The following is a 24,655-nucleotide window of genomic DNA, read 5'->3' as shown; positions in this document are numbered from 1 at the left end:
GAAGAGAAATAGAGAAAGCAATAAAGAAAAACAAGTAAGAAACTAAGAAAAATAAGAGAAACAGAGAAAGCAACAAAGACAAACAAGTAAGAAACTAAGAAAGAATTTTTGAAAAACACAAATGGAAAACCTAAAAGAAGGAGGAGTCAACTAAAAGTATAAAAGCCAAGAGAGGCAGAACAGAACACAAACAGACAGAAACACATTGGGCCAGCCTGAGGAAGGCGAAACTACGCCGAAACGTCGCGAAGGCCCAATGAAGTGCACTAAACCCTAGAAATGGGTAATTTTTTGAACCAGGGCAGGGACACCACCACCCAGCCCCATCGATGGCCCGTGCACGCCAGGCTGCCAGCTTGCTGGTGGCCTGTTTCTAATTCAAACCTAACCAGCCAGTGCCTCGTGGGGTTGGGGGTGCCCCTGCCCACTAACAAACCCTAACCCTAACCAGGGGGGTCCCTAAGAAAAACTAAAAAAAAGCAGAAAGACAAGAAAGTCAGAAAAAGGAAAAACAGTGAGACAAGTAGAATACAAAAGACAAAGAGGACAAAAAGTGAGAAAAATAAAGAACAGAAATATAAACAACAAAGGACGGGATGTCAAACCAAGCAGGGGGTGCCATAAAAACAAACAGAGAACTTAAAGATAAGAGAAAGAGAAATAGAAATATAACTAAGAGAAAACACGTACACGAAACAGGACGGGATGTCAAACCAAGCAGGGGGTGCCATGAAAACAAAGAGAAATGTAAATAAAGAAAAACAAATAAGAGAAAGAAGAGAAATAGAGAAAGCAATAAAGAAAAACAAGTAAGAAACTAAGAAAAATAAGAGAAACAGAGAAAGCAACAAAGACAAACAAGTAAGAAACTAAGAAAGAATTTTTGAAAAACACAAATGGAAAACCTAAAAGAAGGAGGAGTCAACTAAAAGTATAAAAGCCAAGAGAGGCAGAACAGAACACAAACAGACAGAAACACATTGGGCCAGCCTGAGGAAGGCGAAACTACGCCGAAACGTCGCGAAGGCCCAATGAAGTGCACTAAACCCTAGAAATGGGTAATTTTTTGAACCAGGGCAGGGACACCACCACCCAGCCCCATCGATGGCCCGTGCACGCCAGGCTGCCAGCTTGCTGGTGGCCTGTTTCTAATTCAAACCTAACCAGCCAGTGCCTCGTGGGGTTGGGGGTGCCCCTGCCCACTAACAAACCCTAACCCTAACCAGGGGGGTCCCTAAGAAAAACTAAAAAAAAGCAGAAAGACAAGAAAGTCAGAAAAAGGAAAAACAGTGAGACAAGTAGAATACAAAAGACAAAGAGGACAAAAAGTGAGAAAAATAAAGAACAGAAATATAAACAACAAAGGACGGGATGTCAAACCAAGCAGGGGGTGCCATAAAAACAAACAGAGAACTTAAAGATAAGAGAAAGAGAAATAGAAATATAACTAAGAGAAAACACGTACACGAAACAGGACGGGATGTCAAACCAAGCAGGGGGTGCCATGAAAACAAAGAGAAATGTAAATAAAGAAAAACAAATAAGAGAAAGAAGAGAAATAGAGAAAGCAATAAAGAAAAACAAGTAAGAAACTAAGAAAAATAAGAGAAACAGAGAAAGCAACAAAGACAAACAAGTAAGAAACTAAGAAAGAATTTTTGAAAAACACAAATGGAAAACCTAAAAGAAGGAGGAGTCAACTAAAAGTATAAAAGCCAAGAGAGGCAGAACAGAACACAAACAGACAGAAACACATTGGGCCAGCCTGAGGAAGGCGAAACTACGCCGAAACGTCGCGAAGGCCCAATGAAGTGCACTAAACCCTAGAAATGGGTAATTTTTTGAACCAGGGCAGGGACACCACCACCCAGCCCCATCGATGGCCCGTGCACGCCAGGCTGCCAGCTTGCTGGTGGCCTGTTTCTAATTCAAACCTAACCAGCCAGTGCCTCGTGGGGTTGGGGGTGCCCCTGCCCACTAACAAACCCTAACCCTAACCAGGGGGGTCCCTAAGAAAAACTAAAAAAAAGCAGAAAGACAAGAAAGTCAGAAAAAGGAAAAACAGTGAGACAAGTAGAATACAAAAGACAAAGAGGACAAAAAGTGAGAAAAATAAAGAACAGAAATATAAACAACAAAGGACGGGATGTCAAACCAAGCAGGGGGTGCCATAAAAACAAACAGAGAACTTAAAGATAAGAGAAAGAGAAATAGAAATATAACTAAGAGAAAACACGTACACGAAACAGGACGGGATGTCAAACCAAGCAGGGGGTGCCATGAAAACAAAGAGAAATGTAAATAAAGAAAAACAAATAAGAGAAAGAAGAGAAATAGAGAAAGCAATAAAGAAAAACAAGTAAGAAACTAAGAAAAATAAGAGAAACAGAGAAAGCAACAAAGACAAACAAGTAAGAAACTAAGAAAGAATTTTTGAAAAACACAAATAGGAAAACCTAAAAGAAGGAGGAGTCAACTAAAAGTATAAAAGCCAAGAGAGGCAGAACAGAACACAAACAGACAGAAACACATTGGGCCAGCCTGAGGAAGGCGAAACTACGCCGAAACGTCGCGAAGGCCCAATGAAGTGCACTAAACCCTAGAAATGGGTAATTTTTTGAACCAGGGCAGGGACACCACCACCCAGCCCCATCGATGGCCCGTGCACGCCAGGCTGCCAGCTTGCTGGTGGCCTGTTTCTAATTCAAACCTAACCAGCCAGTGCCTCGTGGGGTTGGGGGTGCCCCTGCCCACTAACAAACCCTAACCCTAACCAGGGGGGTCCCTAAGAAAAACTAAAAAAAAGCAGAAAGACAAGAAAGTCAGAAAAAGGAAAAACAGTGAGACAAGTAGAATACAAAAGACAAAGAGGACAAAAAGTGAGAAAAATAAAGAACAGAAATATAAACAACAAAGGACGGGATGTCAAACCAAGCAGGGGGTGCCATAAAAACAAACAGAGAACTTAAAGATAAGAGAAAGAGAAATAGAAATATAACTAAGAGAAAACACGTACACGAAACAGGACGGGATGTCAAACCAAGCAGGGGGTGCCATGAAAACAAAGAGAAATGTAAATAAAGAAAAACAAATAAGAGAAAGAAGAGAAATAGAGAAAGCAATAAAGAAAAACAAGTAAGAAACTAAGAAAAATAAGAGAAACAGAGAAAGCAACAAAGACAAACAAGTAAGAAACTAAGAAAGAATTTTTGAAAAACACAAATAGAAAACCTAAAAGAAGGAGGAGTCAACTAAAAGTATAAAAGCCAAGAGAGGCAGAACAGAACACAAACAGACAGAAACACATTGGGCCAGCCTGAGGAAGGCGAAACTACGCCGAAACGTCGCGAAGGCCCAATGAAGTGCACTAAACCCTAGAAATGGGTAATTTTTTGAACCAGGGCAGGGACACCACCACCCAGCCCCATCGATGGCCCGTGCACGCCAGGCTGCCAGCTTGCTGGTGGCCTGTTTCTAATTCAAACCTAACCAGCCAGTGCCTCGTGGGGTTGGGGGTGCCCCTGCCCACTAACAAACCCTAACCCTAACCAGGGGGGTCCCTAAGAAAAACTAAAAAAAAGCAGAAAGACAAGAAAGTCAGAAAAAGGAAAAACAGTGAGACAAGTAGAATACAAAAGACAAAGAGGACAAAAAGTGAGAAAAATAAAGAACAGAAATATAAACAACAAAGGACGGGATGTCAAACCAAGCAGGGGGTGACATAAAAACAAACAGAGAACTTAAAGATAAGAGAAAGAGAAATAGAAATATAACTAAGAGAAAACACGTACACGAAACAGGACGGGATGTCAAACCAAGCAGGGGGTGCCATGAAAACAAAGAGAAATGTAAATAAAGAAAAACAAATAAGAGAAAGAAGAGAAATAGAGAAAGCAATAAAGAAAAACAAGTAAGAAACTAAGAAAAATAAGAGAAACAGAGAAAGCAACAAAGACAAACAAGTAAGAAACTAAGAAAGAATTTTTGAAAAACACAAATGGAAAACCTAAAAGAAGGAGGAGTCAACTAAAAGTATAAAAGCCAAGAGAGGCAGAACAGAACACAAACAGACAGAAACACATTGGGCCAGCCTGAGGAAGGCGAAACTACGCCGAAACGTCGCGAAGGCCCAATGAAGTGCACTAAACCCTAGAAATGGGTAATTTTTTGAACCAGGGCAGGGACACCACCACCCAGCCCCATCGATGGCCCGTGCACGCCAGGCTGCCAGCTTGCTGGTGGCCTGTTTCTAATTCAAACCTAACCAGCCAGTGCCTCGTGGGGTTGGGGGTGCCCCTGCCCACTAACAAACCCTAACCCTAACCAGGGGGGTCCCTAAGAAAAACTAAAAAAAAGCAGAAAGACAAGAAAGTCAGAAAAAGGAAAAACAGTGAGACAAGTAGAATACAAAAGACAAAGAGGACAAAAAGTGAGAAAAATAAAGAACAGAAATATAAACAACAAAGGACGGGATGTCAAACCAAGCAGGGGGTGCCATAAAAACAAACAGAGAACTTAAAGATAAGAGAAAGAGAAATAGAAATATAACTAAGAGAAAACACGTACACGAAACAGGACGGGATGTCAAACCAAGCAGGGGGTGCCATGAAAACAAAGAGAAATGTAAATAAAGAAAAACAAATAAGAGAAAGAAGAGAAATAGAGAAAGCAATAAAGAAAAACAAGTAAGAAACTAAGAAAAATAAGAGAAACAGAGAAAGCAACAAAGACAAACAAGTAAGAAACTAAGAAAGAATTTTTGAAAAACACAAATGGAAAACCTAAAAGAAGGAGGAGTCAACTAAAAGTATAAAAGCCAAGAGAGGCAGAACAGAACACAAACAGACAGAAACACATTGGGCCAGCCTGAGGAAGGCGAAACTACGCCGAAACGTCGCGAAGGCCCAATGAAGTGCACTAAACCCTAGAAATGGGTAATTTTTTGAACCAGGGCAGGGACACCACCACCCAGCCCCATCGATGGCCCGTGCACGCCAGGCTGCCAGCTTGCTGGTGGCCTGTTTCTAATTCAAACCTAACCAGCCAGTGCCTCGTGGGGTTGGGGGTGCCCCTGCCCACTAACAAACCCTAACCCTAACCAGGGGGGTCCCTAAGAAAAACTAAAAAAAAGCAGAAAGACAAGAAAGTCAGAAAAAGGAAAAACAGTGAGACAAGTAGAATACAAAAGACAAAGAGGACAAAAAGTGAGAAAAATAAAGAACAGAAATATAAACAACAAAGGACGGGATGTCAAACCAAGCAGGGGGTGCCATAAAAACAAACAGAGAACTTAAAGATAAGAGAAAGAGAAATAGAAATATAACTAAGAGAAAACACGTACACGAAACAGGACGGGATGTCAAACCAAGCAGGGGGTGCCATGAAAACAAAGAGAAATGTAAATAAAGAAAAACAAATAAGAGAAAGAAGAGAAATAGAGAAAGCAATAAAGAAAAACAAGTAAGAAACTAAGAAAAATAAGAGAAACAGAGAAAGCAACAAAGACAAACAAGTAAGAAACTAAGAAAGAATTTTTGAAAAACACAAATGGAAAACCTAAAAGAAGGAGGAGTCAACTAAAAGTATAAAAGCCAAGAGAGGCAGAACAGAACACAAACAGACAGAAACACATTGGGCCAGCCTGAGGAAGGCGAAACTACGCCGAAACGTCGCGAAGGCCCAATGAAGTGCACTAAACCCTAGAAATGGGTAATTTTTTGAACCAGGGCAGGGACACCACCACCCAGCCCCATCGATGGCCCGTGCACGCCAGGCTGCCAGCTTGCTGGTGGCCTGTTTCTAATTCAAACCTAACCAGCCAGTGCCTCGTGGGGTTGGGGGTGCCCCTGCCCACTAACAAACCCTAACCCTAACCAGGGGGGTCCCTAAGAAAAACTAAAAAAAAGCAGAAAGACAAGAAAGTCAGAAAAAGGAAAAACAGTGAGACAAGTAGAATACAAAAGACAAAGAGGACAAAAAGTGAGAAAAATAAAGAACAGAAATATAAACAACAAAGGACGGGATGTCAAACCAAGCAGGGGGTGCCATAAAAACAAACAGAGAACTTAAAGATAAGAGAAAGAGAAATAGAAATATAACTAAGAGAAAACACGTACACGAAACAGGACGGGATGTCAAACCAAGCAGGGGGTGCCATGAAAACAAAGAGAAATGTAAATAAAGAAAAACAAATAAGAGAAAGAAGAGAAATAGAGAAAGCAATAAAGAAAAACAAGTAAGAAACTAAGAAAAATAAGAGAAACAGAGAAAGCAACAAAGACAAACAAGTAAGAAACTAAGAAAGAATTTTTGAAAAACACAAATGGAAAACCTAAAAGAAGGAGGAGTCAACTAAAAGTATAAAAGCCAAGAGAGGCAGAACAGAACACAAACAGACAGAAACACATTGGGCCAGCCTGAGGAAGGCGAAACTACGCCGAAACGTCGCGAAGGCCCAATGAAGTGCACTAAACCCTAGAAATGGGTAATTTTTTGAACCAGGGCAGGGACACCACCACCCAGCCCCATCGATGGCCCGTGCACGCCAGGCTGCCAGCTTGCTGGTGGCCTGTTTCTAATTCAAACCTAACCAGCCAGTGCCTCGTGGGGTTGGGGGTGCCCCTGCCCACTAACAAACCCTAACCCTAACCAGGGGGGTCCCTAAGAAAAACTAAAAAAAAGCAGAAAGACAAGAAAGTCAGAAAAAGGAAAAACAGTGAGACAAGTAGAATACAAAAGACAAAGAGGACAAAAAGTGAGAAAAATAAAGAACAGAAATATAAACAACAAAGGACGGGATGTCAAACCAAGCAGGGGGTGCCATAAAAACAAACAGAGAACTTAAAGATAAGAGAAAGAGAAATAGAAATATAACTAAGAGAAAACACGTACACGAAACAGGACGGGATGTCAAACCAAGCAGGGGGTGCCATGAAAACAAAGAGAAATGTAAATAAAGAAAAACAAATAAGAGAAAGAAGAGAAATAGAGAAAGCAATAAAGAAAAACAAGTAAGAAACTAAGAAAAATAAGAGAAACAGAGAAAGCAACAAAGACAAACAAGTAAGAAACTAAGAAAGAATTTTTGAAAAACACAAATGGAAAACCTAAAAGAAGGAGGAGTCAACTAAAAGTATAAAAGCCAAGAGAGGCAGAACAGAACACAAACAGACAGAAACACATTGGGCCAGCCTGAGGAAGGCGAAACTACGCCGAAACGTCGCGAAGGCCCAATGAAGTGCACTAAACCCTAGAAATGGGTAATTTTTTGAACCAGGGCAGGGACACCACCACCCAGCCCCATCGATGGCCCGTGCACGCCAGGCTGCCAGCTTGCTGGTGGCCTGTTTCTAATTCAAACCTAACCAGCCAGTGCCTCGTGGGGTTGGGGGTGCCCCTGCCCACTAACAAACCCTAACCCTAACCAGGGGGGTCCCTAAGAAAAACTAAAAAAAAGCAGAAAGACAAGAAAGTCAGAAAAAGGAAAAACAGTGAGACAAGTAGAATACAAAAGACAAAGAGGACAAAAAGTGAGAAAAATAAAGAACAGAAATATAAACAACAAAGGACGGGATGTCAAACCAAGCAGGGGGTGCCATAAAAACAAACAGAGAACTTAAAGATAAGAGAAAGAGAAATAGAAATATAACTAAGAGAAAACACGTACACGAAACAGGACGGGATGTCAAACCAAGCAGGGGGTGCCATGAAAACAAAGAGAAATGTAAATAAAGAAAAACAAATAAGAGAAAGAAGAGAAATAGAGAAAGCAATAAAGAAAAACAAGTAAGAAACTAAGAAAAATAAGAGAAACAGAGAAAGCAACAAAGACAAACAAGTAAGAAACTAAGAAAGAATTTTTGAAAAACACAAATGGAAAACCTAAAAGAAGGAGGAGTCAACTAAAAGTATAAAAGCCAAGAGAGGCAGAACAGAACACAAACAGACAGAAACACATTGGGCCAGCCTGAGGAAGGCGAAACTACGCCGAAACGTCGCGAAGGCCCAATGAAGTGCACTAAACCCTAGAAATGGGTAATTTTTTGAACCAGGGCAGGGACACCACCACCCAGCCCCATCGATGGCCCGTGCACGCCAGGCTGCCAGCTTGCTGGTGGCCTGTTTCTAATTCAAACCTAACCAGCCAGTGCCTCGTGGGGTTGGGGGTGCCCCTGCCCACTAACAAACCCTAACCCTAACCAGGGGGGTCCCTAAGAAAAACTAAAAAAAAGCAGAAAGACAAGAAAGTCAGAAAAAGGAAAAACAGTGAGACAAGTAGAATACAAAAGACAAAGAGGACAAAAAGTGAGAAAAATAAAGAACAGAAATATAAACAACAAAGGACGGGATGTCAAACCAAGCAGGGGGTGCCATAAAAACAAACAGAGAACTTAAAGATAAGAGAAAGAGAAATAGAAATATAACTAAGAGAAAACACGTACACGAAACAGGACGGGATGTCAAACCAAGCAGGGGGTGCCATGAAAACAAAGAGAAATGTAAATAAAGAAAAACAAATAAGAGAAAGAAGAGAAATAGAGAAAGCAATAAAGAAAAACAAGTAAGAAACTAAGAAAAATAAGAGAAACAGAGAAAGCAACAAAGACAAACAAGTAAGAAACTAAGAAAGAATTTTTGAAAAACACAAATGGAAAACCTAAAAGAAGGAGGAGTCAACTAAAAGTATAAAAGCCAAGAGAGGCAGAACAGAACACAAACAGACAGAAACACATTGGGCCAGCCTGAGGAAGGCGAAACTACGCCGAAACGTCGCGAAGGCCCAATGAAGTGCACTAAACCCTAGAAATGGGTAATTTTTTGAACCAGGGCAGGGACACCACCACCCAGCCCCATCGATGGCCCGTGCACGCCAGGCTGCCAGCTTGCTGGTGGCCTGTTTCTAATTCAAACCTAACCAGCCAGTGCCTCGTGGGGTTGGGGGTGCCCCTGCCCACTAACAAACCCTAACCCTAACCAGGGGGGTCCCTAAGAAAAACTAAAAAAAAGCAGAAAGACAAGAAAGTCAGAAAAAGGAAAAACAGTGAGACAAGTAGAATACAAAAGACAAAGAGGACAAAAAGTGAGAAAAATAAAGAACAGAAATATAAACAACAAAGGACGGGATGTCAAACCAAGCAGGGGGTGCCATAAAAACAAACAGAGAACTTAAAGATAAGAGAAAGAGAAATAGAAATATAACTAAGAGAAAACACGTACACGAAACAGGACGGGATGTCAAACCAAGCAGGGGGTGCCATGAAAACAAAGAGAAATGTAAATAAAGAAAAACAAATAAGAGAAAGAAGAGAAATAGAGAAAGCAATAAAGAAAAACAAGTAAGAAACTAAGAAAAATAAGAGAAACAGAGAAAGCAACAAAGACAAACAAGTAAGAAACTAAGAAAGAATTTTTGAAAAACACAAATGGAAAACCTAAAAGAAGGAGGAGTCAACTAAAAGTATAAAAGCCAAGAGAGGCAGAACAGAACACAAACAGACAGAAACACATTGGGCCAGCCTGAGGAAGGCGAAACTACGCCGAAACGTCGCGAAGGCCCAATGAAGTGCACTAAACCCTAGAAATGGGTAATTTTTTGAACCAGGGCAGGGACACCACCACCCAGCCCCATCGATGGCCCGTGCACGCCAGGCTGCCAGCTTGCTGGTGGCCTGTTTCTAATTCAAACCTAACCCTAACCCTAACCCTTCTAATTGGACAGCCCATTCCAATTTGGAGCCCTAATCCCAACCAATTTGTTTATCTAAAATTCATTAATCCTAAAATTGGAATCTAGCCCTATTGCACCTACCCCTGATCTAATCTGGCCCTAAAGTCTAACATATTTTCAATACCTATTTCTACTTCTTTCCTGGAAATCAAATCTTGAACCTTACCCCAGTACTGGATTTGAAGCCCGAGTAATCCTAACCCCAGCTGAAACCTAAAGCCTAACCCAACGTCACATCTCCTTTCTAAATTACTCCCCAAGTCGGGTTGAGTCCTCCCCAAGCAGGGTTGAGAGTGTAGTATTAAAAAGCCAAGTCGGCATTTGTAGTAGCCTAAAATTCGGAAGAGAAAGAGGACAGATGTAGACCAAAAGGAAGGGTAATGGGCAGAGGACAGGAGAGGGGAAGAAAAGGAGGATGAAAAGGGAAAAGAGAAAGGGAAAAGAGGAAAAGACTGGAAAAGAAGACAGAAAGAAGAAAGGAAAAAATTTGAGCCAAAAAGTTTTGAAGAATTGGAATTGGATATGAGAAGAAAAAGCAAAAAGTTTGAAAAAGACATAATTCAGAAAAGCCAAAGAAAGCCAAGGAGGCGGGATCAGAGGGGAGAGTATAAATAGGAGCCTCAAACTCAGTGCTCTTCAGTATGCCCTCGCCTGAGGAAGAAGAAACACCTTCGAAACGTCGCGACAAGGGCATACTCATTTAATTTTTTCAACTTTATGTTAGTTTGTTATTTTAGTTTGTTATTTTGGGGGATTTTATTTAATCTTTTAATTCATGTTTTATTGATTTTCCTTAAAAACTCAAATCAGAGATACATCAAAACTAAGTGAAAAAAACCACACAGAAAACAAATTGGGATTGAAAACACTTTATTGGAAAAAAGCCAAAGTAACGGACACGAAAAATGAGAACCTGCAAAAAACAAATACTTACCTTTCAAAATTTAAAACAAAAATCATACTTACCTGAAAAGAAAAACCTGTAAAAGAAATACTTACTTTGGAAATCAAAAACACTTATGGAGGTAGAGGGATGTGAGGCTTGAGACCATCGGGGTTGATGGCCCGTGCACGCTCTGTTCCTCCTTCGGGAGGGACAGGTTCTTTTTCTTCAACCCTAACCCTAACCCTACCAGCAAATGCTGGGACCCTGTTTCTTTTTCCTAACCCTTACCAGCCAGGTCCCGGTGGAGTGGGTGATGCCCCTACCCAAACTTCCTACCCTAACCCTAACCTATCCCCCCTCCCTGCCTTAACCCTAACTCCAGGCCTAAGGCCCCCCCCCAGAAAAACAGAAAAAAGCCTAAAAAAATGGAAAAACATAAAAACAGTACAAAGAACAGAGTGGTTACTAAGGATGGGGGTGCCAGAAATACAAAGATGAAAGAAAGAGTGGACTAAGGAATAGGGGGTGCCATAGATAACATAAAAACAAAGAGAACAAAGAGAATAATAAAGGGAAAAATAGAAATAGAAGACGAGAGAGTCACAAAGGGTACACAGAGAAGAAAAATAGAGAAAAACTAAGTAAAAAGTACAGAGAAAGCAAAGAAGAAAGCACATGCTCCCCAAGTAGGGTTGAGAGAAACAGAAAAATAGAACTCCCCAAGTAGGGTTGAGAGAAACAAAAGAGAACATAGAAAAAACTAAGAAAGTACAGAAAAAAACCTAAGTAAGAAGAAACAGAGAAATAGAAGACAAGAAAGTCACAAAGAAAACTAAGTACAAGGAAACATATAAATAGAGGACAAGACAGTCCCTCCCTCATTGAGCCCAGCCTGATGAAGGCGCAGTATCGCCGAAACGTCGCGACGGGCTCAATAACACAAACAGATGGCCACTATGACCCAAGATGGGCAATTTTTTGATCAGGGGGCATCAGTGCCCACTCCAGTCGAGTGAGAGTGCATTCACAGGGTACCAGCAAATGCTGGGACCCTGTTTCTTTTTCCTAACCCTTACCAGCCAGGTCCCGGTGGAGTGGGTGATGCCCCTACCCAAACTTCCTACCCTAACCCTAACCTATCCCCCCTCCCTGCCTTAACCCTAACTCCAGGCCTAAGGCCCCCCCCAGAAAAACAGAAAAAAGCCTAAAAAAATGGAAAAACATAAAAACAGTACAAAGAACAGAGTGGTTACTAAGGATGGGGGTGCCAGAAATACAAAGATGAAAGAAAGAGTGGACTAAGGAATAGGGGGTGCCATAGATAACATAAAAACAAAGAGAACAAAGAGAATAATAAAGGGAAAAATAGAAATAGAAGACGAGAGAGTCACAAAGGGTACACAGAGAAGAAAAATAGAGAAAAACTAAGTAAAAAGTACAGAGAAAGCAAAGAAGAAAGCACATGCTCCCCAAGTAGGGTTGAGAGAAACAGAAAAATAGAACTCCCCAAGTAGGGTTGAGAGAAACAAAAGAGAACATAGAAAAAACTAAGAAAGTACAGAAAAAAACCTAAGTAAGAAGAAACAGAGAAATAGAAGACAAGAAAGTCACAAAGAAAACTAAGTACAAGGAAACATATAAATAGAGGACAAGACAGTCCCTCCCTCATTGAGCCCAGCCTGATGAAGGCGCAGTATCGCCGAAACGTCGCGACGGGCTCAATAACACAAACAGATGGCCACTATGACCCAAGATGGGCAATTTTTTGATCAGGGGGCATCAGTGCCCACTCCAGTCGAGTGAGAGTGCATTCACAGGGTACCAGCAAATGCTGGGACCCTGTTTCTTTTTCCTAACCCTAACCCTAACCCTAGCCTGGAAATCCAATCCTAAACCTAACCGTAGGATACCCTGGCCAAGAGTTCTAATCCTAAACCTCACCAAGGATGGACTTAATTTAGATGGATTTGTTCTATTTCATCACTCTTCTCTCCCCTCTGTCTATCCATCACTTGGGGGCGGAGGGGAGGATGAGTGACAGCCCGATCCGGCGGGGAGGGGACCCTGCCAGGTTGGCAGACCTCTCCTAGCTCTTCCTTCTCCTCTCTCTCTCTCTCTTTTTTTCTCTCTCTCTCTCTCTCTCTTTTTCTTCCTCACCTCTTTTCTAAGTTTAGTTTAAAAATAGTTTCTTTGAATATTAAATAGATCAGGATCCTCAAACTCACAAAATGACGACTATTGATCTAGTAGGGACAAAATGGCTGACAGTGCTCATCAGGATCCAAAATGGTGGTCCAGGTGGACACGGATTGGTTGCCCCTGGGGACAAGAAGATGGAAGAACCAAGATGGTGGAGGAGCTCATCCAAATCCAACATGGCGGTTCGTAGTAAACACACACGGTCGCCCTTAGTTACAAATGGAGGAAGGCTAATGCTAAAGCTAAGCTAATGCTAATAATTAAATGACAGTGAAGCATGACAAAGGACAATATGTACATGTGGCTATTCAACTTTATATTAAATTCCATTGATGATAATACAGAAGCTAACACTTAGCTAAGGCTAAAGCTAATGATCCAAGATGGCGACTATAAACAAAATAGTTACCGTGGATACAAGATGGCGGATTTCAAAATGGCAGTTCACGGACACAAAAGTGGTTGCCCAGGATACCGACAAGGAGCATGATGGGAACCAGGAAGTCAGATCAGACAGAGCACATGGAGCACATGGAGCAGGTGGCAGACACAAAGACCCAGGATGGTGGAGGAGCTCATCCAGATCCAACATGGCGGTTAGTAGTAAACAAACACGGTCGCCCTTGGTTACAAAATGGAGGAAGGCTAATGCTAAAGCTAAGCTAATGCTAATAATTAAATGACAGTGAAGCATGACAAAGGACAGTATGTACATGTGGCTATTCAACTTTATATTAAATTTCAATGATGCTAATATAGAAGCTAACATTGAGCTAAGGCTAAAGCTAATGATCCAAGATGGCGACTGTAAACAAAATAGTTACCGTGGATACGGGATGGCGGATTTCAAAATGGCAGTTCACGGACACAAAAGTGGTTGCCCAGGATACCGACAAGGAGCATGATGGGAACCAGGAAGTCAGACCAGACAGAGCACATGGAGTAGGTGGCAGACACAGACCGAGGAGGAAGCCTCATTTGAAGAACAAGGTACAGGTAAGTGAGAAAACAAGGTAACAAATATAGAGAATTTGTGAAGGAGAAACAACTATATAATGGTAAGAATACTTTGAATTTGCAGAAGCTTGGATAATTATAAGTTAATAAGTGGAATTTGCAAAGTCACGAATATACGTTAGATTTAGATGAACCCAAACAGAGCCTTATTTGCTCTTTAAAATTTAAAATACGGCTCAACAATAAAGTACTTCATTAAATGTGCATGACAATTAACGGTACAACAGGAATACTTGATCTTAGATGGTTTTATTAAAATTAAGATGAAATGAATAACGTTGGGATTTTACAAAGTCCCGGATACTCGTTGGAGTCAGACTGAACCCACCAGGGCCTGATTGGCCCTTTGAAACTTTAAAAATTAAAACCCAGATAGGCATAAATTAATTAATGTACTTTTATTAAGTCAGAGACACACTCCAAGGCATGATCAACCTTGGGAGGGCCTTCCTTGGAAGAGGGTGTCTAGTGATAATGGCTGAAACACCCAGTGATTCCAGGGTCCACTACTGATGATGTGTCCTTACAAATTAAATTAAAACAAACAATAACAAATGAGACAATAAAAGGATATAAATAAATAAATAAATAAATAACTAAAATAAATAAATAAATAAAATGAAATAAAAAATAAATAAAATGAAATAAAAAAACAAATGAATAAAATAAAAAATAAATGAATAAATGAAATGAAAACATAACAATAACAATAAAAAATAAAATTAAAATTTGAAAAATGGGAAATAAACAACTGACAAAAACTTGTAGAGGAATGCGACAACGAAAAGGTAAATAGGGAAAAATGTTCAGCAATACTAAAACAACAGGTAAGTCACTAAATAAAGGGTACCATATAATGGGGAGTGACCAAAAGTGATGTCTCAGGGTCTCCTGGGGGCGAAACGGTTGCTTTTCAGGGTAAGAAAGAGGAGGACTGAGACGGGGAAGAGGAATGGGGGACTACGCATGACGTGCGGTGGCCCGTGCATTTCCAGTGGCCCTCTATCTAACCACCCAGTCGTCGGACGAGGTGGGGAGGGCTCACTGCGTTCTCTTTCACAAACCCTAACCCTAACCCCCCTAACCCTACCCCACATTAGCACATTATGAACTTTTAAGGACAACATGCCGCTAAACATCCTGGTCTGATTGGGGAGGGGACCAGAGAAAACTACAGAGTCCCACATTATTTTGGCAAAGTTGCACACCGATTCAATATTGATTTTAGTGACCTCCGATTGGCGTAACCGGGTGTCATTACTGCCGACGTGAATTATGATTTTACTGAATTTACGTTTACCCTTAGCCAGCAGTTTTAAATTTACTTCAATGTCGCCTGCTCTGGCCCCTGGAAGACAATTGACTATGGTTGCCGGTGTCTCTAGCTTCACATGTCTGAGAACAGAATCACCAATTACCAGAGTTTGACCCCCAGCGGGTGTGTCACCGAGTGGGGAAAAACGGTTAGACAAATGAACGGGTTGGTGGTGTACCTGGGGCTTCTGTTTAGGACTATGCTTCCTCCTCACCGTTACCCAGCCGCCCTCTTTCCGCAGCTGCTTGGGATCTGCCGGGGAACAGCCAGCGGGGCCTACGCTATCTTCGGCTGCACCAGCTGCAGGGGCCTGGCTAGCTAAGGGTGAGTGAAGGGTGCGAAGCCGAGTCTCCAGTTCAGTAATCCTGGCCTCCAGAGCTGCAAATATGCTACATTTGTTACAGATATCATTACTGCTAAAGGAGGCCGAGGAGTAACTAAACATCTGACACAATGAGCAAGAAAGTGCAGGAGGGACAGGTGAAGTAGCCATGGTGCTAACGAGTCGGCTACGAGCTAAGCTAGCAAAACAGTACAGAGACAGTGAGTGAATACTTTGGCTATAAATTAGGTAGTGAGTACACAGAAAGTGTGCTTCGGATGAAGCATGTGCAGATTATACTATGAAAAAAGAATGTATTTAAAAGTTGTTAATTAAACTGCTAAGCAAATAAGCTACTCAGAAACACCACTGTGTTTGAGCAGGAACAGGAAGTGATACTATACCACAGAGCGAGCGAACACCAAGTGACAGCGCTATATGATACTAATATAACACATATACATATATAATCCATACTAATGATGAAGGAACTGAGCTCACAGTCCATTGTTCATTCAGTGAACTACTCAGTTTATTTTGGGCCTCAGAAATGCTCACTCTGTTTGTACATCACTTATTTTCAGCAATAGACTAATTCTGCTGTGTGGACAGGAATACATGTGGCATCACTTCTTGTTTGTTTGTGAGTGAAGAGGAAGAAGTTTACAAGGAATCATTTAGAACTGTTTCAAACACCAACTGATTGAATCCATGAATCTGAAAACGTGTTTGTGAGTGAAAGTGACAGACATGTACAGACTGAACTATCTGTTAAACAGTCAGAGTGTTTCTCTAACAGGAGGAAACTCTTTACACTGAGGAACCAGGAGTGCAGACTCTAAACCCAGGATAAAGAGTTTGAGTGAATGTGGTGTTGAAGGTGTGGAGGTGGATCAGAGTGTCAGAGGAGACTCTTTGGAAGGACAGAGTGCAAGCAGGACAGTCCACATGCACTGCTACTCTGTTAGAAACAGAAGAGGAGGAGGAGATGGGTGTTTTTATCTTATTGTGCCAGACATGACGAGGACCATTATAATCACAGTACAGACTCCAGGACTGATCATTGTATCCAAACTCACAGTCACTGCCTCCTTTCCTTCTGATTCTTCTGTAACTCACTGATATATAAACGTCTCCTCTTCACTTGACCTCCCAGTAACAGCGACCAGTCAGACCATTTCTACACAGCAGCTGAGGAACATCAAATCTGTCTGGATGATCAGGATATGACTGAACCTCCGCCACATATGTCACCTTCCTGTTGTTGTCAGACAGTCGGAGCTTTATGTTCACTGTGTTTGTGTCGATTGTGAGTTGACAGGAATCTGATGAAGAGAACAAACACAATCCAGCTGCATAATACGTCGTCATGTGTTTCATTGATGCCTCTAAAGCAGGGTTCTCAAACTTGCATATGGAGTGAAGAAACATTTTTTTAAAATTATTATTCAAAAAAGTATTTAATATGAAGGTGTTACGGTCCGGGGCCGTGGAGTATGAGACTACGTGTTTTCCTACAGGCAAATCCAAGAGTGTTGGGGCTTGAAGGCGATTGGCCAGTGTGATTCCCATCCCTGCCTGCATGCAAATTGAGGTGTGTCAGCCCTCACAGGTGATTGGCCAGCGGGAACCTTGCGGAACAAAGCCGAGCACTGCCCCTCTGTTTTGTTTATTTTTTCCCAGTGGCCTGCAGTGTGTAGCCCTGGGTGACTTTTAAAGCACTTTTAAGAAATGTAATGATCACTTTTAGAGAGCAAATGGATGGCTCATTACTGATCGCTCATTAACAGAATAATTTTAGCACTAACAGATCCGACAGTGAGTGGTACCCATTACTCATCCAGTCTGAGGAAGCACTGTTTGAGTTTGTGTATTTATTGCTTTATTGATTTCTTTTAAGTAATTGTGTATTTCATGTATATTATGGTTTTATATTCTTATAAGTATTTTATATCTTTTTTATTAAGCTTTATATGTTGTGAGCTGTGATCAGGTTGTTCACTCTGAGCCAGTCTGACCAGTCAGACAGCATATTTGTGTATCAGCACATGAAGGTGTGGACATCTCACACTCTTCAGGTGAAGACCCGCCTCCTTTCAGGAAGCAGCTAACCTGTGTGTCCATGTTTAGTGTCCAGGTGTGGAGTGGAGCTTGTTGTTGGTGTGTTTGTTAAAGGAGGAAACAAAGCAAACTTACAGTTTTTTCACACACACACACACACAGTTTGTCTTTAGGAACTTTACTGTTTGTTCAGCTCATGTTTGATTTCTTCACGCAACAAACTGTGTGTGTTTGTATTTCTGGTCTCTCCATTAAAGTCAGTGTGTAATGTTTCCTGGCTAACATCAGCTGTGTGCAGCTTAGTTCCAATACAGTTTTTAACACTGGGTTACACTTGCATGTATAATGATCAAACATATTCAGTCACAGGAAACTAAAACCTTTAAAAGAACCAACAGTCACACATTTAAAGGTAAAAACATATCAAACATGGTGCCTGGACTCTACTTCACACCTCCCTCTATCAGTAGCGTTTGTTGGATTTGAATAAACTATCACCCCCCTGCTGGTAATGCAACCGAAGCTTGGGCATTCATGTCACCCGAGAAGAGACAAAATTTGACATCCACACAGAGTCCTTCTGTGACACCACCTTAAAGGGAGGGGACTAGAGACAGATAATAAAAGGGTGGAGGTGAAACTAAAACCATTCAGTAAAAGTCACACTGATCCATCACAGCTCAACTGCCTGAGAAAGAAATACATGGCCTCTTCACAGCAATGTAAGTACATTTACAAATGTTAGACTTTTGTTTTAAAAACACACACAAATTTGCTGTGACACTTTTAATCATAGCTTTGGATAAAATATCAAACAACTAAAGTTTTACTTTTTTATATATTCTAAAACTTACTGACAGAAATGTTCACAGTCTTATTTTTGAGTTTCATAATTGTAAAATGTAGATTTACAGAAACAACAATAAATTAAAAAATAAAAACAAAAACTGGCATAATTTCTAAAACTGTTTTCAATGGGAATTATATCCCTGAATGTATTTCCTGACCCTATACAAATGTTCAGTTCAGTTGGGTGACTCCTATTAGTCATGAAATCAGCTGAACCAGCTAAACAAGTCAGTCTTTTGTACTGTACAGAGGTTTGGAGTGAAACACGCCCTGTCATGTGACCTATTGACATCACCTGATAGAAAATTGAGGTGATGTCAATTTGGGCTACAGAAGACAGAGACATCCCATTCTATGCGCCTCATCCTTGACTCACATCTTGCATCAGGGGATCAATGTGCATGAAACGTGTTCAGGCCTCTACAACAGTGAGTTGCACAGTCATAGTGCCACCTAGTGGGAACCAGAAACCAGCATTATGTAACAAACAACGCCAAATGTAAATGACAAACAGGCCAATCCTCTGCTGCATCAGGCCTCAAGCTTGAATTATCATTACTGGGATTGTTGCTCGTCACAAATCACACTGTATGTAGGTGTTAGATAAAGATAGATTATTCAACATGTCTCTTCCTTGTTTTTGAGCAAATAACATGGCTTGCAGCCAGAATCTTTCTGGAATACATTCAGTCAAACTTTACTAACTATATGTGTGAAAGTGAAACTGATGCAAGGGTCAGAGGTCAGATCTAAGATCAAAAGTTCTTAATTGAAACCAAAAATGACTAAAATACATTTTGACCTGAATTTTGTTAAAAATAAAAAAAGCCCAAATGGGAAAAGTGCTAATTTTCAAATTGTTTCTCTTCCTATCATGAAATTAATGTTTTATGAACTGAAAGTCCATAAAATTTTAATCCTCATTTGATCTTTGACCTCTTCTATGATACTGAGTTTGTAGTACCAGGAAAGTAAGGTTGCATACTTTTTAAGATCGTTAAAATATCCTACAAGTAATATTTATCAGGGTTTTGGCAATATGGTATGCTTGGTATGCTGCTATCCCTTCGGCCAGCTGCCTACACATTGGAGTTTTTCCTCAGTGGACGGGTGTCAGGGGCTATGTCTGTGTCCCAGTGTTCTGAATTTGTTTTAAGTTCTCATGGTATATTTTGTGATAATGTTGAGTTATAGGATTATTATTTGTTTGTCTTGAGTTTAGAGTGTTTCACCTAGGTCGTGGGTGTTAGTCTCGTGTATTTGTTTTCTGCGCTTTTCATGTTGTCAAGCCTGTCTTGTCATGTCTACATCTCTCCATGTTTTCTGTTTTATTTTGAAAGTCTTTTCTTACTTTGTTGAATGTGTTTAGTTTTACTCTTCTCCTGTGATGTCGTTATGTTTATTTGCGTCAGCTGTTTCCCCATGTATTTCCACTTCCCTTGATCACCTCCTGTGCATCCTCTGTCTTCTTTTGTTCAGTGTCAGGTCGTCTGTTTTCCCTCCCACCATGTCATGTCTGGTATCTCGTTCTTCATGATTCATTCTTTTGTTTTCCTAAAGGTTTTAGTTTAGTTTAGTTACACCCTGTTGCCTTTGCTTTATTCTGTATCCATGTTCAACCAGCCTATAATAAATGTCTCGCTTTTTGTTTAGAACTGCAGTTCCTCTCTGTAGTGTCTGCTTTTGGGTTTGTTTTACAAACACACCAGTGTACCCCGCTATGACAGCAAGAGGATTTTTTTCCCCTGCGCCTTTGGATCGACGTATGGATCCTGATTGTCATCTGCACTTACAGTCTTCTTGGAGTCCCTGTGTGGGGTGGTTGGGGGTGCCCCACTTGGGGACTATGGTGTCATACTAGGAGACTTCAACGCTCATATGGGCAATGACAGTGAGACCTGGAGAGGCGTTATTGGGAGGAACAAAATGACAGATCTTTACTCAAGTTGTTTTCTGTTACTGAACTTCTACTGAACTTCTAACAAACGAACAGCATGTTTGCCAATAAGAGTATCCATAAGTGTGCATGGCACTAAGGAAACCCTAGGTCAGAGGTCGTTGATCAATTTTGTAATCGTATCATCAGATCTGTGGCCGTATGTTCTGGACACACAGATGAAAAGAGGTGCTGAGCTGTCAACTGATCACCATATGCTGGTGAGTTGGATCAGGTGGTGGCAAGGATTTTGGAGAGACCTGCCATACCTAAACATATAGTGAGGGTAGTTTGGGACTTCTGAGGCAAAGACAGCCGAGAGATATAATCTCTCCAGCGTGTGCTGGGTCTGTCCCGGGGCCTCTTCCCGGTGGGACATGCCCGGAAGACCTCACCCAGGAGGCGCCCAGGAGGCATCCTTGTCAGATGCCTGAACCACCTCAACTGGCTCCTTTTGATGTGGAAGAGCAGCGGCTCTACTCTGAGCCTCTCCCGGATGGCTGAACTTCTCACCCTATCTCTAAGGGAGATGCCAGCCACCATTTGGAGGAAGTTCATTTCTGCCGCTTATACCCGCAATCTCGTTCTTTTGATCACTACCCACAGCTCATGACCATAGGTGAGGGTAGGGACGTAGATCGACCATTAAATTGAGAGCTTCGCTTTTACGCTCAGCTCTCTCTTCACCACGATGGACAGGTGCAGTGTCCGCATCACTGCAGCCGCAGCACCAATCCGTCTGTCGATCTCCGGCTCCCTTCTCCTATCACTTGCGAACAAGAACCCAAGATACTTAAAACTCCTCCACTTGGGGCAGGAACTCATTCCAGACCCGGTGTGGGCACTCCACCCTTTTCCAGCTGAGAACCATGGCCTGAGATTTGGAGGTGCTGATCCTTATTCCCGCTGCTTCATACTTGGTTGCAAACTGTTTCAGTGGGAGCTGGAGGCCATCACCTAATGAAGCCAACAGAACCACATCATCCACGAAAAGCAGAGATGAGATTCTGAAGCCACCGAAGTGAAAGCCCTCCACCACTTGGCTGCACCTAGAGATCCTATCCATAAAAGTTATGAACAGAATCGGTGACAAAGGGCAGCCCTGGCAGAGTACATCACCCACTGGGAATGAGTCAGACTTATTGCCGGCTATGCAAACCAAGCTCTTGCAACGGTTGTATAGGGATCGAATGGCCAGTAGCAATGGGCCAGACACCCCATACTCCTGCAGCACCTCCCACCGGACACCAGGGTTAGGGTAACAGCCAGGACAGCCCTACAACATCCAGAGCCTTTAGGAACTTGGGGCGGACCTCATCCACATCAGGGGCTCTGCAACCAAGAAGTTGTTTAACTGCCTCAGTGACCTCACCCCCGGAAATTGGCGAGTCATCCCCCTCATCCCCAGTGTCTGCTTCCTCCTCGAGAGAAGCGTCAGTGAGATTAAGGAGGTCCTCAATGTATTCCTTCCACCGCCCAAAAATTTTCTCAGTCAAAGTCAGCAGCACCACACACAGCACAGGTAGAGCACTGATTTCCCCTCCTGAGTCGCCTGACGGTTTGCCAGAATCTCTTGGAGGCAGTCCGAAAGTCTTTTTCCATGGCTGCTCCCAACTCCTCCCCCACACGAGTTTTCGCTTCAGCCATTGCCCGAGCCACATTCTGCTTGACCTGTCGGTACCTATCTGCTGCCTCCGAAGTCCCACAGGCTAACAAAGCCTGATAGGACTCCTTCTTCAGCCCGGTGGCTCCCTTCCCCTTTGGTGTCCACCATTTTGTTTGGAGGTTACCACCACGACAGGCCCCAACCATCTTGCAGCCGCAACTCATTGCAGCAGCTTCAGCAATGAAGATGCTGAACATGTACCACTCGGACTCAATGACCCTAGTTTCCCTCCGGCTGCTGTTGAAGCTATGCCGAGGGTGTGCTTTGATGATCTCGCAGGCTGGGAGCGCTGCTAGGCATTCCCACCCTCACTATACATTTAGGCGCGCGTCCAGCGTTCTCCCCCGCCACCTGATCCAACTCACCACCAGGTGGTGATCCGTTGACAACTCGGGCCATCTCTTTACCCGAGTGTCCAGAGCACATGGCCGCAGGTCTGGTGATACGATTACAAAATTGATCATCGACCTGTGGCCTAGAGCGTCCTGGTGCCACGTGCACTTATGGACACTCTTATATTCGAACAGGGTCTTCGTTATGGCCAAACTGTGGTTGCACAGAAGTCCAATAACAAAACACACTCGGGTTCATATCAGGGAGGCCGTTGATCCCAATCACGTCCGTCCAGGTCTCACAATGCACCCGACCCTATGATGCCTCCTGCGGGTGGTGGGCCTGTAGGAGGATGGGCCTATGTCCCCTTTTCAGGCTGTGCCCGGCCGGGCCACTTGGACTAAGGCCCGGCCACCAGACACTCACTCTCGGGCACCCTCCCTGGGCTTGGCTCCAAGGCGGGGCTCCGGTAACCATATCCTGGGCAGGGTAAACTGAAATTTTCTTAAGGGTCTTCTGTTTGACTAGATTTATCTCTAAATCAAACCAAACTTGTTGGCCAGTGTAATGAGTCCATAATTGTTTATTGTAGCACTCAAACAGACTCACATTTTATTGTTAGCATTCACTCACCAGTCAGGGAGTGATTATTAGTTGAAATCATGAGAGAAGTCGAATAATCCTTTTCTAATCTGCTACAGGCATAACTATTCCTCTTAAATCACACACTCTTTGGTCTTTGGAGAATATTTCTATTATCATATTGCTGTAATTTCTTGTTTAGGTTTCGGCCTTCAGCTTTTTTAAGCAAAATTACATTTTATTTATTTTTTTATGTGAGTTAACAAAGTCCAGCAGGAGAAAACTCCCACTGATGTCGAGATAGGACAGTTTAGTTAAGTGTAAAGCTTTGAGCTCTGTGTTTCTCCCCAACAGACTCAGAGAAACCAGATGAGCTGAGGATCGTGGTCACTGGCAAAACTGGAATTGGCAAGAGTGCATTAGCAAACACCATCTTAGGGGAAAACCGGTTTGAATCCCGTCTGTCTTTGTCCTCGGTGACATCAGTATGTCAGAAGGAAACAGCTCAGTTTGATGGTCAGAAACTGGCTGTCATTGATACTCCAGGTCTGTCTGACACCAACAGCCCATACAACAGTGTGGTTGAAGAGGTTGTTAAAGCCATCTCCTTTGCTGCTCCTGGTCCTCATGTGTTCCTGGTTGTGGTGCAGGCAACAAGATTCACAGAGGAAGACCAAAAGTCTCTGGAAGTCATCAAGGAGACATTTGGAGAAGTAGCACGAGATTACACCATGGTCCTGTTCACACATGGAGACCAGCTGAAGGCTGAAGAAGTCACCATAGAAGAATTAATAAGTAAACATCAACCAATTAAAGACTTCATTCATCAATGCCATGGAGGATATCATGTTATTGACAACAGAGATGAAGACTCAACTCAAGTCTCTAAGCTGCTGAAGAAGATCAATGCAATAGTTCAGAAAAATGAAGGACGATACTACACCAGTGAACTCTTCACGGAGGCCCAGAAAGCCATAGAAAAAGAAATAAGGCGACTTCTGAGAGAAAATCCAAAGATGAAGCCAGAAGAAGCAAAAAAACAGGCGGAGAGAAACAACTCATTCAATCAGAGCTTTATAACTTGTATTAAAGGTGGATGTGCTGTTGTGACAGCAGGGGGCGCTGTGCTGGCAGCTGCTTTAGTAATGAAAAAGATGGGATGCATTATCCAGTGATAATCTGCTTTGGCTGCAAAAGATTAAATCCAGATTATCATAAAATACAAGAAAATAATTAAGGTGTGAAAATATTTCAGCTGTGTAATTTTATGTGACCGACATCTGTTTTGATTGTAAAAATAGTAACTGTAAATATTTCAATCAAAGGAAAAGTAAAAAATTAAAACGTGACGATTGTCGTCATGGTGTAAAGGGATGTTTGTAACTCATGGTGTTGTGTATGCGTTATTGATCAAGAGCAGGGACGTGATCACTCTTTTGGTATTGGCTTGTAAATTACAATCTTTATGAGACAAATGTTCTGAAACAAAATGCTGCACTCTATGTACTTTTACAATTAGGCTTCAGACCTATAGTTAGGGCTGGATCAGGTAACCCTGAATCCAAGGGCGTAGATTTGGTTTTGGCATTGGTGGGGACGGATGATTCAACCATCGAACCCTGCCCTGTTTCCTTTTTTTTCCCCCTTTTTGTCTTTGCTTCTTGATAAAAAAAAAAAAAAAGAGAAATATACTTGTCTACATATGCTATTCTGCATGCTTTTAAACCATTTAGAATAACAATTCATAGTTTTATATGTGAAT

The 24,655-nt window shown here is 42.1% G+C and overlaps 1 protein-coding gene across 1 annotated transcript; it reads left to right on the top strand.

Annotated features, from left to right (window-relative positions):
- Positions 1 to 17,667: 17,667 nt before the first annotated feature.
- On the top strand, positions 17,668 to 24,580 carry LOC146492446 (GTPase IMAP family member 9-like). The gene is made up of 2 exons (XM_085152008.1): positions 17,668 to 18,249; positions 23,248 to 24,580. Exons 1-2 carry the CDS (start codon positions 18,231 to 18,233, stop codon positions 24,066 to 24,068), a joined length of 840 nt encoding a protein of 279 aa, XP_085008134.1. The 5' UTR covers positions 17,668 to 18,230; the 3' UTR covers positions 24,069 to 24,580.
- The last annotated feature ends 75 nt before the right edge of the window (positions 24,581 to 24,655 follow it).

Source organism: Neolamprologus multifasciatus, chromosome 23 (genome assembly GCF_963576455.1).
Source record: "Neolamprologus multifasciatus chromosome 23, fNeoMul1.2, whole genome shotgun sequence".
Classification (NCBI taxonomy): domain Eukaryota; kingdom Metazoa; phylum Chordata; class Actinopteri; order Cichliformes; family Cichlidae; genus Neolamprologus; species Neolamprologus multifasciatus.
This window is presented reverse-complemented; position numbering and strand designations above follow the sequence as displayed.